Below are 17065 nucleotides of genomic sequence, written 5' to 3'. Positions count from 1 at the left end.
TGTGTGTGTGTGTGTGTGTGTGTGTGTGTGTGTGTGTGTGTGTGTGTATGCATAGACAATAGGAGGGCAATTGCATGACTGTGGCTGTACAGAATCTGTGAGTGAATTAAAAAAGCTATTGAGACTTTTGAATATATGCTAAAAGTGTTTCTTTTATTTTGTTTTGCTAAGCTCCCATCAGCACTGACACAGCTCCCCTTATCTAATGCATTCAGAAGGAATAAAAACCAGAGGGGGAAAATCATTGGCTTTTTTCTACCTAGTCACTTGATTCAATTTTCACTTCCAGCAGAAGTCATTTTCTGGTCTAATGCAGGAATGACTGCCCCCTCCTGGGCGGCAGAGACACTTTTCAGTTATTGTCAGGGATCTGAGATGTGTCAGTCTTGCAAGTCTGACACATCTCGCAGGTTTTTCAATGACAAATGTGTCCAGCCCATAATGACATAAGAGTAATCTGTCACACTATTATTTATTCAGAGGTGTTGGTATTAAAAATGTCTCAATGAGTATCCAGAGAATACTTTTCACGCATCAGAGGCCTGACCAAAAAAAACATCACAGCATGCAGATCATAAGCTTTTTAAATAAAGTAAATCAGAATGTTGCCTTCACATTTGAGTAGACTTACAAATGCCCCTTGGCCATACTTCTGCTTATTAGTCCATTTTATACACTTGCAATTCAGGAAATTACATGAACAGGAAATAGTGTTTCTAAATGCAGCTCATTGTCACTGTTTTTTTTCCCTTTGTTCTTCGTGAGGAAGTCTTCATGAAATCCATAGATTTACATACTGTTTGTTGTTACTGTCGGGTGTTAGTATGGTCAGTCTGTTGAGCATATATTCTGTGTGAGGTGTGCGCTTTTTGATCGGCACCGCTCAGGATGTATTCAGGATGTACACATGAAAATGATCATCTATTCCACGTGACAGTGACTTGCATCGAACCTCTCGTTGACAAATATAAACATTGAGATAGATTTGTCTTGTTTGTGATTCAGTGCATATTTTGATGTCATTGTGTTCAGGTACTTCATGCATCTGGTGTTATTACTCTCATCTCTGTGAACACCTGCTTTTAGTATATTCTATCTGTAACTGAATGTTATTCTACTAAAACATTGAGTCTGTGGAGGATAAGCTACTTTTTTCATATTGCACAGGCCTACAATAAACAACAATGCAAATGTTCAATATTTTGCCTTAACTGCAGCCCCAGTAATGATCAACTACTAAAGGAATATTCCTCTTAATCAATTTGCTGGTTACCATCTTGATGAAAGCCCGGTGGACACATCAAGATGTGGATACTAAGATGTCGGTGAGAGACAAAAGATGAAGTGATTTCATCCTGATCATGACTGGATGCATTCATGGGTTCACATTTAAGCCATCTGACATAATTGCATCAGTCATAACCTGAACATACTGTTCCTGCAGGTTCTGCAAACAACACTATCCTCTTACCAGCTCTGGTGAACCAAAACAATCCTCATAAAAGAAAAAAAAGGAGATTTGTATACTTGCATATCCATATGCCTGCTTTTTTATTTTCTATTGTTATTTAATTTCCTACACAGGATATAGTTTTTAAATGTGGCTTTACTGCAGTAATATTTTTCAAGAAGCCCCATACATTTGTCTGACCATTTGGGCGATCCTCCATCCTTTAAGTGCTGAATTAGTATCACTGAACTCAGTACAGTGTAATTTGTTGTCCTGTTAACGTCTTCTATTCATTTTTGCCAGAATAAACTGATCAGTGGCCTATTCAAGGGTCAGCGACGTCTCAACGACCTCCTCCGCCGCTGTCCAATCACTGACGGAGTTAAAAAACGGACTGAAATATTAGCCAATCAGGCAGCACAATGAATAATATGGGCGGGAACTCTTAACATCAGGGAAGTGAAGTGTTTTACACTGCGGAGGCAAAACAAGGAAACTGTTTTTATGAAAAGCCTCGTAAAGAAATTAGTCGCACTGCAGTAATTTACCTGGTTGGTCGGTGCTAGCGTTAAGTTGGTTAACTTAGTGTTATCTCAACTCAAGTGTTATTAGAGTCTTAGATATAGCGTTACGAAGAGGTAACGTTACGACCTGAGTTTCCTGGAGTGAAGCCTGGTAACCTAAACCTACAGCTGCGGAGGACGGCGAAGGTAGGCAAGAGTTCAGCAAGAGGTTAGCCAACAGCCCGCAGTAGTAAGCTCTTTGACAAGACAACTCGGATTAACTTTTAGTAAAAGCTTAGCAGGCTTTCGGAGATGTCTCTGGCCGACCAGAGCCAGCAGTGGTTCCCTACGAGTGTCCACGTAACGGTGCACCAGGCTCGGAACCTGCGTGCCAAGGGTAAAAATGGCACCAACGACGCCTACGCCATCATCCAGGTGGCCAAAGACAAGTTTTCTACCTCTGTGTCTGAGAAATGTGTCGACCCGGTGTGGAAAGAAGAGGCTTCCTTTGACCTGCCGCTCTTCCACCCGGGCAACGGGGACCGCTGCACGCTGTACATCATAGCGATGCACCGGGCTCAGGTGGGGCTCGACAAGTTTCTGGGTCAAGCTGTGGTGAACTTACTGGATCTGCATGACAACAACCCCGGCAAGAAGACAGAGTAAGTGACTACTGATGTGTGGGCCGAACCTGTTTCACACTATTGCATGTTCCTTAAAAGGCTGAGAACTCGTTTCGTGTTAGGTGTGTTTTTCCCTTTGTTTATTACTTGTAGTAGCTATGATCTATACAAAGGTTTCCACTAGTTCATGCAAACAAAGAGTTCTTATTTTCTTCTCTAAATCCAGCTTCAACCTTAGTTCCAGTTTGTTTACAGTGCAGCATCACCACAGAAGGTCTCTGCAAACTTTATAGACGAAAGTAGTCCACAGTCTGAGTGTGTGGGTCTCAATCTGAAATGTAATATAGGTGGTAAACAAACATTACGTTGGTCCCTGACCCCATCATTTCCCTGGGTCTTTATTGATCTTCATTTAACCACACTCTCTGCTCCTGAGGGGTTATTGCTAAGCAGACCTGGAAGAAGCAGGACCGCTCAAAACAATTACTGCTAAACCTTGTGAATGATTCAGCAAATGTATCTTGTTGTTAATGTTGGAATATCTAACTGCACGTATGCATAAAGTGTGAAATGCCGCAGTGAATTCTCTATCCATCTAATCAAGCCAAGTGTTACTTCAGGGAACCTGGAACCTCTTCTCCCCTTCTTCCTGTTATCAGTGTCTGTGGAGAAAAACGGAAAACTATGGAGATTGTGGGTAAACAGTCCAGGATTATTCTAATCTCAGCACTTTCCTGTCTTTTCTCTCCGTTGAATTAACTTTAAATCTTTGGCTGAGACTTTTACTTCTTAACTTTTGTAGCGGCCAGCTGGCATCTCACATTGCTGCTGTTAGTCTTGCACGTTCCTCGGGGCTGTTTACTAGCTTTACTAACTAACAAATGCGTCTGCTCACACCCAGATATTTGGAACGATGACGCATGGTTTGATGTAGCATGGGGTGTGACAGGAATCAAAAACAAACATTGAATTGGTGTTTAAATTTGGATAACACACACCCTTTTACGTAAGAGTATTTTTAAAGATAGAGATGGTTTAACATATAGACTCTTGAGTTTTAAATGTGACCTTTCGTAAAGACTGAGTGAGGTTGCTCTACTTCCGGCAGCTTTGATACTAGTGTGACGTCAGTCACTTGGTTATTGTACAGTCATATCTGAAACGTTATCTCGTGTTTGCGCGGTAAGTTTCAGACACTTTAATGGCAAAGGTCGTTCCATGAGCCGTCCTGAAGTCCTTCACTCTGCCTGCTCGGCTCAGTCCCTCTGTCTCCTTTAAGATCCAACATGCAGGCTATGGGATGTGTGTCTTCACCTTGAAGCGCGTGGTGTTGGATTACTGTCCCGCTGATAAAGGGTGTGACATCGAGGACTTTGTTATCCAGCTGAAAGGGAGCTTTGCTGTTGCCTCTAAACACAATACAGTGTATTCGAGAAGAAAATAGGTTCCACGGTGCGGGTATATCTGAGCTTGTAGGAGAAAAGGAGTCGTTTATTGTCACAAATGAACGGACGTTAAGATTGATTATAAATACAGGTTTGATGTGAAGCGGTTTAAAAGTTTGCTTTGAGTGCATTTTATAACAAAGAGATTATTTTCATAAAGTGTTACCAGGAACAGATCATTTTTTTTATGGCTGCAGCTAACTATTAATTACAATATTGATCAATCAAGGGCTTATGTCCTCCATCACTCATTTGTTTGGTCCATAAAATTTCAGTCACAATTTCCTTAAACCCAAATTAACATCTACTAATCACTTATTTTATATAACCCATGGTCCAAAACCCAAAGATGTTCAGATTACAATTACTTACCAAAAAGCAACACATTCTTACAGTTTGGAGACAAAAAATGAATACATTTTATTAAGTAGAATAATTCTCTTTCAACCAATGTATGCGTCTGTTGAGTTACATATTGGACAGGTTCAGGTTATTATTTCTGTTCAGACACATGAGCCACATTATTTATTTAGTAAACAAAGAGCAGAGCAGTGGAACTAAAAATACAGTAGCTCCCATCCTTCTCTTTTTTTTATCCACCAAACATGAGAATCACCTTCATAGAATTAAAACAACATGATCTTATACGTTCGTCTATCGATGAGTTTTAAGATTTGATATTATTACCCGATTCTTAAAAACCTTTAAAATGAAATGAAATGTTAGTGTGAGGTGTCAGTGAGTGTTAAACAGATGTTTTGGGGGAATCTATATTTTACAGCATTGACACCTCTTTACTTCATAGACTGACTCCACTCTGGTTTGAATACAGTCTCTCCTGTTAATCATTACCCATGAAAAGAGAAGTGCCCTTGACAATTAGGAACCTGTCCAGCAGGACTGGTGAGGACGGGTATCGGGTGCAGCCCTGTATTTCTATTCAAACAGAACATGTACACCGTCTCTTAATAACTTTAATAATTTAATAAGAATAGCCTCTTGATCGGCCCGAGGAAGCGTGATCTCTCTGTCCTCGCGGTTCGACCGAGTTAGCCATTGTTTGTCTTGGCATGCTTGGTCTAGGCTAGGAGATGAGAAGTGTTTGAATTAGGCTCAGTGTGACTTTCAGTACATTACGTACTGCGCAGCTCCTCCCTGCGTGTTTGAGGAATGTTGGTTCACTCCCATGCTTGTTTCCAGTAAACAGTGAACTTCACATATCGGTCTGGTTAATGCCACACTATGGCATTAACAGTATTTAAATTAACTATTCAAATTCAGTGACGGTTATGTTGGCTGTACCTCAAGTTATCTCATACAAGGTTAGATTGGACTTTCGAAGGGCCCACATCATATTTTACCCAATGAGCAAAGAGGAAATCGGTTCAAGTTTTTGAGTGAGGCAGGATCCAGAGCTGTAAATTGTACGGGACGATGTGATGCTTCATCATTCTTTTACAGTCACAGAGTGGTTTACAGTCCATACTCTGCATTCCTCAACCTCATGGAGGTGGTAGGTTTATGACCAGCAGCCTAACGATACGATGAGTGGATGATGGATGTGTGGACATGTCTGCAGATGATTGTCAGGGATGGATCTCTCATGCAAAAGGGGGTGATGTGGATCAGAGTTTAAAGGTTAGCTATAATGGGCACTTCTGCTACACTATTAGTACATGTAATAATAGCAAGGGCAAGGCTTCAATTGTACAAGCATGAAGTGTCGGTGTGTAATGGCACTAATTACGTGGTTTTAGAACGAGTTCTCCAGAACACTCCTACCCTTCCCTCGCCGTCAATAAGTGCTGATTGTGTGCAACAGAGAGCACATGAGGGGTGAGCCCGGACAAAGCTGTGATTGTCGGGCTTTATCTGTGGTTGGCATGTTGCTCCCAACAGGAACAGGAACAGGCTGTACACACGTTAATGATGCCTATCGGTCGCAGGTCTAAAGAGACACACATTTGAAGTCCGAGCTATTAAGAACCAGTAGATTATTCACAGTATGTTGTTTTTGTGTTCATTTTTTTTTTAACCCTTGTGCCTCACTAGGGATATCTTTAGCTTTTAGATTTTTTTTTTCTAATTCTGGAAGTTAAAGCTAAGTTCCTAATATAAGTCTATAATAAACTGCATAGCGGAAATACAAACACTCGGCTCCTTCAGGACACAAATGTCCCCACTCAAACCTACATCTTTGATCCGGCCATTGCAGTACAAGATCATACATTCTATCATAACAGGCTATCAAACCCTGGCTTCAAAACTAGTTTCTACTAGTTTCAACCAAATTGAGCCATTTTCACATGCTTACTCTATGGAGCAAATGTTTGCTATTGTCCTGTTTCTCATTCAAGTCTCTGCTGCTGTATTATGCAGCTCTGCAGGCCAGTTTACCAAATGTATTCAACTTTGTAGAGGTGAACTTCTGTGGCTACATGCAAACGTCTGTGACCATATGAGCCAAGGGCAAGTGGTGCTGTTGTGCTTTACTTCTAGAGCAAAATAAGGATATTTTACATGGCCACGGCTTAATGAACAGGTGAGATTCTTTGATTTAATATTGCATTAAAAAATGGAAATGCTTCAAAATCAATATTGTTGCAAATCACTGATAAATAAAAATAAAATGTTTGCATAGCTGTTACTATACAGAATATAATGCAATTTACGTTTCTTTTCATTTAAAAACATAGTGGCATCGTTTCAAAAACGGGCATTTTTAAAGGGTTAAAACTCCTAAAATTAATGAAAACATTTGGTTGTTATTATCAGGACTGATATTGGTTAAAAAAAAAAAAAAAACCTCAGTGAAACATAATATTAATATTTAGTATTTCTATAGCAGTTTTAATGTTGTTGCTCATCATTGACATTTCTCAGACTATGATAAGTAAATCATCACAGTTGAGATCCAGAATAAAGTGACTGTTTTCTATTTCTGCATGATAAATAAATAAAACTATTAATTATAAGTTAAATTTTACATAGCATCAGAAACAGTTCTTTACCGTTTAATTTGCAACTAGTTCCTGTACAAATCAACTCGTTTCATACAGTTTTCAGAACCATGAACTGTTTATCTTGATACTGAGGTAGTGATCTGTCTGAAGTGGACATGTATCCCAAATTTGCCATGTTTTTTTCTTGTATTGAAGAAAAGTCTCAAATGTTGAATGTTCGGCTAAATGACCGGATAAGTTGTAAGTTTATAGACTGTTACAATAGACTATTTAGCAGTGTAATAAAACAAGATATCTATAACGGTTTAAAATGTAAAAAGCTTATCATTTGTTCTCTGAAAAACCCAATGTTCTTGCAAAAACTCCATCTTTAACACCCGATTCCTTCTTTCTGTCGTTTGCAGTTGGTTCAGGCTGGTGGACAAGAGTGGAAAACAGGACAAGCTGCGAGGCGAGGTGCTGCTAGATATCCAATTCATGAGAAACAACATGTCAGCGAGCATGTTGGACCTTTCTATGCAGGACAAACCGCGCTCCCGCATCTCCAAGCTGAAGGACAAAGTCCGTGGGAAGAAAAAGGATGGCTTCTCCGACTCTGCTTCGGCTATCGTTCCCTCCGTCAGCAAGGGCTTCACAGACAGCGAGGGAGAGGCCGACGCACAGTCACTCAATCAGTCCCAAGGAGTGAAAAAGAAATCCAAACTCAAAACCCTCTTTGCGCCCAAATCAAACTTGCACCGTAACATCTCGCAGTCCATGTCTACGCTGGGGACTCTTCCAGAGAAGAATTCCTCTCTCAGTGGCAGCCGCTCATCTGGCCCCAATGTGGACTCTCCTGATGGTAACTTAACCTTTCTATACTCAGTTTGTTGACAGTTCTGTCTTCCCTCTGCAGTGCAGTGCAAGTTGGATAATGGTGTTTTGCATGTCAACAATGTAAACATGCTTCCTTGTCTCTCCTCCCACAGTTAAAAAGAAATTCAAATTCCTGGGACACAAGCGAACAGACAGCTCTGACAGCAAGCAGTCTCTGGGTACTTTCTCCCTACTGGGTCGCACTAAGCAGAGCAACAGTGACCTGAACAACATGTGCATCAACGGCAACCATGTGTACGCAGAGGAGACGGATCCCCACAGTGGATCTACTCTCAGTCTGAACAGCTCAGGCCAAGGATCTGTAGAGGATGTCCGCAAACACACCTCAGAAGTCCCTGTAGATGTGCCTGTTCCCTCCCACAAGCACGAGTCTACGGACAGGGCAATACTGGAGCAACAGCGCCATCCGGAGGGGGAGGAGAGAAGGCAGGCAGAAGAGGCCAAGAGGCTGGAGGAAGAGGAGCGCAGACACCAAGAGGAACAGGAGAGGAAGAGACGCTTCCTTGAAGATGAGGCGAGGAGGAAGAAACAGAGAGAGGAGGAGGAGGAAGCGGCAGAACACCAGAAGCTGGAGGAGGAGCGACGCAGATCCGAGGAGCTGAAACAACAGGAGGAGGCCTCTATGAGCGACAGGCTGTCGTCTCTGTTCGGAATGATCAGAAAGAAGGAGGAGAAAAAAGAGGAGCTACCCACAACAGCTCCTAGCAGCAATCCAGGAGATCCTGATAAACCGATCTCCCAGCCCTCCTCCAGCACGTTTGAGGACATCGATATTGGCAGTGAAAGACCAGCTGATCATCAGAAATCCAGCAGCAAGCCACAAACCCCGTCTGCCATTGGTGGCTTCCTCAACCGTACTGCTAAAGTGTCTGCAGTCAAACCCAGGTAGGCCTTCTCCTGAAGTTACTCTGCACTAATGTAATAACTGTAACTGTTGTGTCAGTGTTATGGCACTGGGGTTGCTGTTGGTTGCTTGTAAAAACACTAACAGTCCCTTTGCCACGCCCCGCCCCCTGCTGCTACTCCGTCAAGCTCTCCGCTACCATAGACCCGCACTGCCACTAACTGCACTCCTTGAATACATTTGACCTCATTTTTTGAAAAATTAAAAAGCTATTTCAGAGAGAAGCAGACAGAAGGGTCTACAATATGTGTTTGAAGGATATATCCAACACGTCGAAGTGATTCAGCAGCAGAATCCGTTTAAAAAGATAAAAGCTAAAGATGTCCGTGTAAGAGTGAACCACCACATCACCTGGCGATCGATGCAGAATATAGTAAAACTGTATTCACTGTCACGCTCATTAAAAAACAAATGTGTGCAGGTCAACAATGTTTTTTTCTCGTCTTTGTTATCCATGCCCGAGTAAGAAATGCATGTCAATTAGAAATGTTATTTGAGAAAACCAACACACTTGTGTCACATGTTCACCTTCCACCATCTCTGTCAACACTTAAACTTGGGAATTCCACAAGTTTCCAGGTTGTCCATGTAGACTCGACCTCGTGGCTGTCTTGAATGACCAAAACTCTGAATTCTGTCCAACGGTTGATGGACCAGTTTGACCAGTTTGGCCTCAGTGCAGATGAGAATCTGGGTGTGGCTTGTGCTCGTCAGGTTCTTGTGGAACAGGTTGTAGACTTCCCAGAGCTCATACGGAGTGACTTGTGTGCGACGGTGTTACTTTCCTTGTCGACGTCTGCGGTTACTTTATAGTTGTTTTTTGGACTGGATCTTTTATTTCTGAGTCATCGTGGTAAGGGGCTTGTTCTTTCCATTGTCACTGATGCAACAGTAGTCTTTGTTTTCAAAAATGTTTGCTAGATGGCAGATAGCCTTGGGCCTTTAAAGTTGCTTGTGTTATTTATTTGTGATGTTTTGTTACATGTTGGAATACCTAGTATAATCTATAGTCTTTTGATATTTGGTCAGTCAAAAGAAATTCAGAAACCGGAACGTAAAGACACGTGACTATTAGAAGTTCTGTCTGTCGGTTGGCCACTAAGATTGAACAGTGGACCATTTTATGAACAATTTTGTCTAAAACTAAACTGTCTAAGGGATAAATTATGTGTGGTTGTAGATGGGAATTTAATCGTTTTTTTTGCCATGGGATTGGTGATGGGTTGTACATTGGTGGATATGACTTTAGTTATTGTGATGGTCACACTGACCTGTAGGCCTTGTTTTGACTCCTTGGCAGATACACTGAATCTCTGGAGTCTGAGCCCGCTGACTGCCAAACAGTCCCCAGTCAGCTGTGTCCTTCCCCAGCCACCTCTGAGTCCACCCTCTCTAGTGTCCCGTCTGACTCCCCCGACACTTTCTCCAGTCTCCACTCCTCCCTGGCTCCACCGAACATAAGTCAAAGCCCGCGTGGTTCTCCCCGTGGCAGTACAGAGGATTTGTCCGCAGGATTTGTGCAATCTTCACTCATGGCGGACAAGAAAAGAGGAGCCCCCGTGCCACGCTCGTACACAACACATGGGGCCCAAAATGGAGGAAATACCGCTCCCGTCAGAGAGATCACGAACCCTGCATATGTAGAGAAAGATGAACCACAGCCAGGCAGAAAAATGTCTGTACCACTTCCCGATTATGACACCCTGTTTCCTCACAAGAGACACGGAGTGCAAGGGCACACCCGATGGGACCATATCATCGCTGAGGTCAATCAGAAACACATGGACTTTGCAGAGATGAGTGTGGACGGCCCAGAGGAGAATGAATCCAGTGCTGGGTTTTCAGTCCCACAGGAGAGTCCCACTATGAAGCAATACCAAACACCATCTCAGCCGACCAAACCCACGTCATCAAAAAAAGCAGCAGCCCCAGCTCCCCCTAAATCAGTCGCGCCTCCAGACCCTCGATTAGTAGCAGATTACAGTCAAACACAGAGCCGGAATACTGCCAACCAATCTCTCATGAGGCCTAATCTGCCCGCAGTCTCAGGACCTGCAAACACAAGCAGAGAAAGAGTCCCAGAGGTGTCCAGGGATGGAGCAAAGAGGGTGTTACGTCCATCTCCTGGAGCAACACATGCACCCAGATCAGCTAGCCACATGGAAACAACAACACAAGATGGTGAAAGAGAAGCGCCAGTCACTGTGACGACACAGGCACCCACAGCCAAACCCAGACAGAGGACTACTGGCAAAGAGCCAGTACAGCAAGAAGACTTTGCTGTGACACCAGTGGTCTCAGACAACCGCATGGACAGTAACATCCAAACTAAATCTAGTTCAGGTATGAGCAGCATGGTCACAAGAGGCAGGCAGGCAGAGTTAGACCCGTTCCCCAGCACTGAGCTCCTCTCCAAAGACCCATGGGCACAGCTGAAGCCGAACCAGGAAGTAGATCCCTTTTCTACCGGCAGTGTACAAAGAGAGCAGAAAGTTGAAGATCGGGGAATGACACCGGGCGATCTTGATAACATATTTAGTCGAGAGAAACGGACAGATTTATTTGCTGATTTTAATGGCAGCGACTCAAACAAACCCAGCGAGTACATGAAAAAAGACGAAGATTCAAATCAGGTCAGTCCAGTTTTCCAAAGAAAGAATTCACCGAGACAAAAACAAAGTCGTCCGCCCACAACTCACTTGGACAATAAGACTACCAAGTCTCGACAAGAGCCCGTTTATAAAGAAGAACCGACCATAACTACAGCTAATCAAGTCCTCTCCGCAAGAGGTGGCAGGGATGGGTCTGTCACACTGAAGCCTCCAGCTGATGGGAGAACACAAAATGAATTTTATGGAAGCGAAGATCAGTTTGGAGCTGAGCCTTTTGGCTCTACGTTGACTTCCTCGGAACCCCTCAATGTAGTCATGGAGGAAGTAGAACCAGCATCTCTGGCAGGAGGTTTGTCTGGGGGAAAGGCACCTTTGCGGGTGAGGGTCTCACCCTCTGATGTTCAGCCTGTCAGTGCTCAGAATAGCAATGAAGGTGGGCTAGCTTTAACTCCACGCAGGTGAGATTGAACAGGCAATTTACAAAGAATGCATTTGTGGACTGTTTTATCTAGACTGTGCATCTGGCTTTCTGCTGTTGTATGGGGAAGCAGATTAGGTGTTGGGATCGGCCTTAGGTGAGACTATTTCGAAAGCTTGTGGTTTCGAGGCAACTAATTAATTTTTTATTTTAATTGTGAATATTGCACACGGATCAGTATGGAATGATATGGAAAATTCTGTGCATATTGTACTTACTTGCGGTAATCCTTTTGAGTGCGTTACAATAATTGATGTGCTTTCTTTACAGGCCTCATCCTGTGAAGCCCATGAGCTCAGAGAGCCAGCATCCAATCAGCACCTCCGCTGTGAGAGAGATCAAGGTCCGTGAGAGCACACCACGGAAGGCTCAGGTACGGTTTTGTTGACATTGATGTTGCGGCTAAAAGCTTTGACCATGTGATGTCAATTAGTTTTGTCAATTGTTAAATATGTTCTTACAGTGCAAATAGGATAACAACTACATCCCTTAACAGTTCAATATGTATTAAATCGAGCTTGTACTGAATTCACCGTTCCTCATTCCCTTCAGGTGGCAAACGCGGTGGATAGTGGTCCTTTCACTCAGCTGACGCAGGAAGAGTTGATCACAATGGTGGTGAGGCAGCAGACCGACCTGTCCAAGAAGGAGTCTAAGATTGTGGAGCTCGAGGAGTACATCGACAACCTGCTGGTACGCGTCATAGACGAGCAGCCCGGCATCCTGCAATCTCTTAACTCTGACAAACCAGAGTGAGGTAACGGCGTCTGTTAGAACAGAGTCCCTCTTCAGGACACCGTTATGTTTGTTCTGCGTTTGTACTGTTTTGTCGCTGTGTGCCGAGAGATCTCGATGACGGTCTCGGGAGCATTATGCACTTTCTTAGTTTCAGAGTCAAAATTGTTTGAGAATGCTGGAAATTTGAATAACACTTCATAACTAGTTGGGATGCACAGATCCAACTTTTTCAGTAACCGATTCCGATACCTGGGCTTTGGGTGTCAGCCGATAGCAAGTACCGATCGGATACCAGTGTGAAATGAATAAGCTGCGTGCCTCACTGGGAGGAAGTGACGGGGATCATTCAATCGTGCTTGACTTAAACATTGCTTTCCTAACTTTGTTATGTATTTGTTACAAAATGTAACAAATGAACACATAGATATAAATGTAGTTTATTTTATTTATTAAAATAATGGTACCCGATAGCAGCCCATTGTCACAGATACCAGATCCAGCTGAGTCAGCATCGGTATCGGTGCATCTTTAATAACAAGCAAGGCAAACATCTTTATATGAGCAAATGAATGTATTTGTTTTCACACTGTGGCACTGGAATTTACTTTAAAAATAATTGTTACATGAAAATCTATTCAACGTTTTATGTATGTTGTACTTGATAAAACCTGGGTGGAGCTTTATTTGATATACTAATGATGTTTTTTTTTCAAAGATTATTATCTGGGCTCTGTGTAACTTATCTCTGTGCAATGAATGATGATATACATAACCTTAAACAACCATCCAAATTCAACATTAAGTTTGTTTGTATAACAAGGGCACATTGACTTTTACCACTCAGATCTTATTTTGTGTTTTCTTTGTTGAACCTTTTGACTTGCATATATATTTTTTTTAACCATTCATTTAAAAACATTCCTGCATCGTTTAACTCAGCACAGGCGAATGTCAGCTGGTCTTCCAGTCCTTAAAAACATATTGTGCCTATTTTTGCTTCAAAGAGGTGTTATTTAGAAAAGCAGCAATAAATAACAGCAAGCAGCTGCTCTGTATTGTGCATAGATTGAATTGCACGGCAGCAGGCGTATCGTTTTTTTTCTTTCATGTGATTGTTATGAAGCCTGTGTACATTGTTTGAAATATTATGCCAGTAATAGCGCAGAATCAAACTCTTCGAATAATAATGTGAGGTTTTGATCACTGTGGTCTTTGTGTTGTATTTGTTAAGTGAAAACCAAATATAAAGATAAATAATCAGAGAGACGGTAATCGACTCAGTATCAGTAATAACCAACCAGCCTTGCCTTTGTATCTGAACTACACTAATAAATGAACATCTATGCCTTTTATATGATGATGTTATTCTATCTTTTGTCAGCAAGTATTGCAATATTAATCTTGAGAATGTACAGACCTGTGCCTTCAAAACGTTTCAATGAATCGTGTGTCTGATTTGCCGGACGGACAGTTGTTGGCTTCCTCTCTTCTTGTACCGGAGTGAGAGCTCAAAGAATGTGCAGCCTGGTGTCTGCTGACATGACGATACTACTACGGTCCATGTAAAACCTTTGAAGGAAGTGACGCTGAGCAAAACCTGGTTTTATTTTAAATAAAGACACTAAATATTTCACCACATTCTTTGTATCTGTGATTATTTACAATTATTGTATGAACAGTTGGAAAGAAATATCACCTACATACGTAATTTAAATATTAATAAACATAATTGTTATCTAATGAGCACTCGGATACATGTTGCATCGACAACTGCAGTTGTCCTATTATATATCATGTAAACATACTAGTGGCGCTCGCGTTATATGTAATATAGTCTCACACAAACGAGAATAATAATCAAATTTTGCCATGGAAACACAGGATGTTTTATTGTGCACAATGGCTGCTTTACAATCCAAGAGACCGTCAAGAGCCGTTTTTTTTTTTTTTTTCATGGTGGTTAAAACAACAATGTAAATGTTTGTGGAGCTTTGTGTAAAGTAAAGTTGATCAACAAATTGTTTTATTTTTATTTTCTAAACTTACAATAAAATGAATTGGGACAGAATAGTGGAAATACGATGTTTGCACAGTACTTTGTATTTATGGATAGAATAAGTGGTTATATTCTATATTTTTCTTGTCAACAATCCCATGAAGGGAAAAAAAAATAAAAGGCAATGAACTGATTCTACAAGCACTGTGTATTTAAATCAGGAGCGACTTGTTTTATAATTTAACAATGATTTATTATACATGCATCAAATATGAAAAGTGCAAAGTCTTTGGCGGTTGGACTCCATCCTGAAGTACTATCACCGAGGGTAGGGATACTGAGGTCCAACAGGCCTAATCCCCCCTGGAGTCCAGACACTGGTGGTGATGGTGAATCAGGAGCCTGACTGTGATGCTGACTGGAGGCGACTGGGGTGGAGGAGGGTTGCATCTGCTTAGCTGAAATGACAACTGACAGCAGCAGAGAGGAGAACACTTAAAGTTTGACAGCAACGATCTGATTGGCTTCAGGAACCGATGTGCAGAATCTGGTTGGTTACTTAAAAGTGCACGCCCCCAATCAGCTGATAGAGTAATTACAAGGAGAGGAGAGACAGGGAATACCAGTGAGTGTCTTCCTGTCTGAACTTGCGCTTGAGCTACATTTAAATCAGAGAAAGTATTACAAGACAGATAAATAATCTGTTGGTTCAGGTCTTTTAATGATATCTCTTGACAATAACAATATAGGAATTTTACCGGCTTCGTGAAGTTAATTAAAAACATTTTTAAATCTGGCAAAAAGAAAGTTCTTATCATGCGAAAAAAGACATTTCGAAAATGGATAAATTGAACTAATAATTCAGTACAAACACACATGGCAGTCGATGGTTCAGGCTTAAAGGGAAACTTTACCGGTCTTGTCGCTTGAGTCAACGTCGGTTGGTGCTGAAGACTACAGGTTTGAAAATTGAATAAATGTAAGAGTGTATCGAAAGAAGTTAGTTGACCAGACCTCTGTAGCCTGCTCTTAATCTCAGTTTGAGGCTGGCGGTTGAAGGCAACATTAGTCGTAACAAGTTACACATCCGAAACTCCAACCTAACTGTGGTTGAGCTGCATTGTGGGTAATGTAGGTGCCAGGTTTTCACAAGAAGAATGTGAGTAAAAAAGAAGATATCTGGTTCTGCTACATTGATCATGATCCTTTTTTCAAACGGTCCATTGTGAGTCCGACAATGTTATAAGATGGCAGTGCTAAATTGGTGGGGTACTCTTAGCGTATTGGTAAACAGCAGTTTTAACACTGGGCTGATGAATTATGGTACTCATAATGTGGCTGCCTATTTCTATCCAAAGAAGCAAGGATTAACCAACAGGAGCCCAAAAACACAGGAGCTTCACAAAACCACGCTGGCGGTGACACCGTTATTGCCCGAGATTCCAATGCGACGGCGACATTTAAACATTTTGCGGAGCTCAGCGCGGAAGCGGCCGTGTAGCCAGGCGTAGAGGAAAGGATTACAGCACGAGGAGCTCATTGCACACAGGTGACAGAGCAGCTGAATGAGCAGAAAGTACCGCTTATCAATCAGGTCAATGTCAATGTCACGCAGCACATTGAACACACTGATTGGCATCCAGCAGACGCCAAATGCTGCCACCACCAGGCTCACCAGCCGGAAGGTCTTGCGTTTGCGCATGCGCTGAGCCTCTGCCTGGCTCTGGGTGTGGTGGCCGGGGACGACACAGTTCCGCAGTGTGACAGAGATGCACAGGTACGAGATGCAGAGCGCCGAGAGAGGCAGGACGTATGTGATGAAGAGAGTGCTGTACGCGTAGGCCAGCCGCTCCCTCTCCTGGCCTATCCAGAACTCCTCGCAGATGGTGAAGCCCTCATTCTTGAACTCCACATGGTACGTGTGAGCCACAGCTGGAGCCACCAGGCCGCAGGACAGCAGCCAGATCCCAGACAGAAGGTAGGTGCACGCCAAGACTGAGATGCGCTTTTTCAAAGGATGAACTGTGGCATAGTATCTGTGAAGAAACAGAGTAGAGATTGACCTACATTTGTTTTTACCAGAGTTAGATTAGATCATCCTTACATGCCAAACACGGGTTAAGTAAAGAAGAACAGCATTCACAAGTCAGCGCTTTCCAACAAACAAATTGTTTGTTGTGCTGTTGAGCACAACAGATAAGACGGCTTTAAAAACGAGCACAGAAAGGCAGTGAATTCCAAATTGACAGTGTCAAACAAACAAATTATATAAAGCGTGTCCACAAAGGCTTCATAAAATTCAAATGCAATTCAGCTCTTCCCCTGTATCCATGGTGAACAGAGAAAGCAGGATTTGGGGTTCTGGCACACAATTTAGTGTAAAGAGCACAAACTCGTGGAGCACTGCCAAATGGAGAAAATAATAATCTGATAGATCATCAGGAACAGCTTCTTCCCCAGAGCTGTAGCCTCCATCA

The 17065-nt window shown here is 42.4% G+C and overlaps 2 protein-coding genes across 3 annotated transcripts in view; one reads left to right on the top strand and one right to left on the bottom strand.

Annotated features, from left to right (window-relative positions):
- Positions 1–1900: 1900 nt before the first annotated feature.
- Positions 1901–14228, top strand: rab11fip1a (RAB11 family interacting protein 1 (class I) a). 2 transcript variants are annotated; one of them, XM_031849630.1, is made up of 6 exons: positions 1901–2615; positions 7389–7825; positions 7953–8745; positions 10065–11834; positions 12125–12227; positions 12407–14228. In XM_031849630.1, exons 1-6 carry the CDS (start codon positions 2266–2268, stop codon positions 12608–12610), a joined length of 3657 nt encoding a protein of 1218 aa, XP_031705490.1. In that variant the 5' UTR covers positions 1901–2265; the 3' UTR covers positions 12611–14228. The 2 variants fall into 2 exon arrangements, with proteins under 2 accessions (XP_031705490.1, XP_031705491.1); XM_031849631.1 differs by lacking the exon at positions 10065–11834.
- A 1043-nt stretch (positions 14229–15271) lies between these two features.
- prlhr2a (prolactin releasing hormone receptor 2a) overlaps positions 15272–17065 on the bottom strand; it is a 4447-nt gene continuing 2653 nt past the window's right edge. Inside the window, exon 3 of the mRNA XM_031849603.1 lies at positions 15272–16624. Within this exon, the coding sequence (XP_031705463.1) occupies positions 15988–16624 (637 nt within the window). The 3' untranslated portion in view covers positions 15272–15987. The remainder of the gene's footprint in view (positions 16625–17065) is intronic.

This window comes from Anarrhichthys ocellatus, unplaced genomic scaffold, assembly GCF_004355925.1.
Source record: "Anarrhichthys ocellatus isolate YVR2014 unplaced genomic scaffold, GSC_Weel_1.0 scaffold9, whole genome shotgun sequence".
NCBI classification, from domain to species: Eukaryota; Metazoa; Chordata; class Actinopteri; order Perciformes; family Anarhichadidae; genus Anarrhichthys; species Anarrhichthys ocellatus.
Note: the sequence above shows the minus strand (reverse complement) of the source record. Positions and strands in the feature narration are given on the sequence as shown.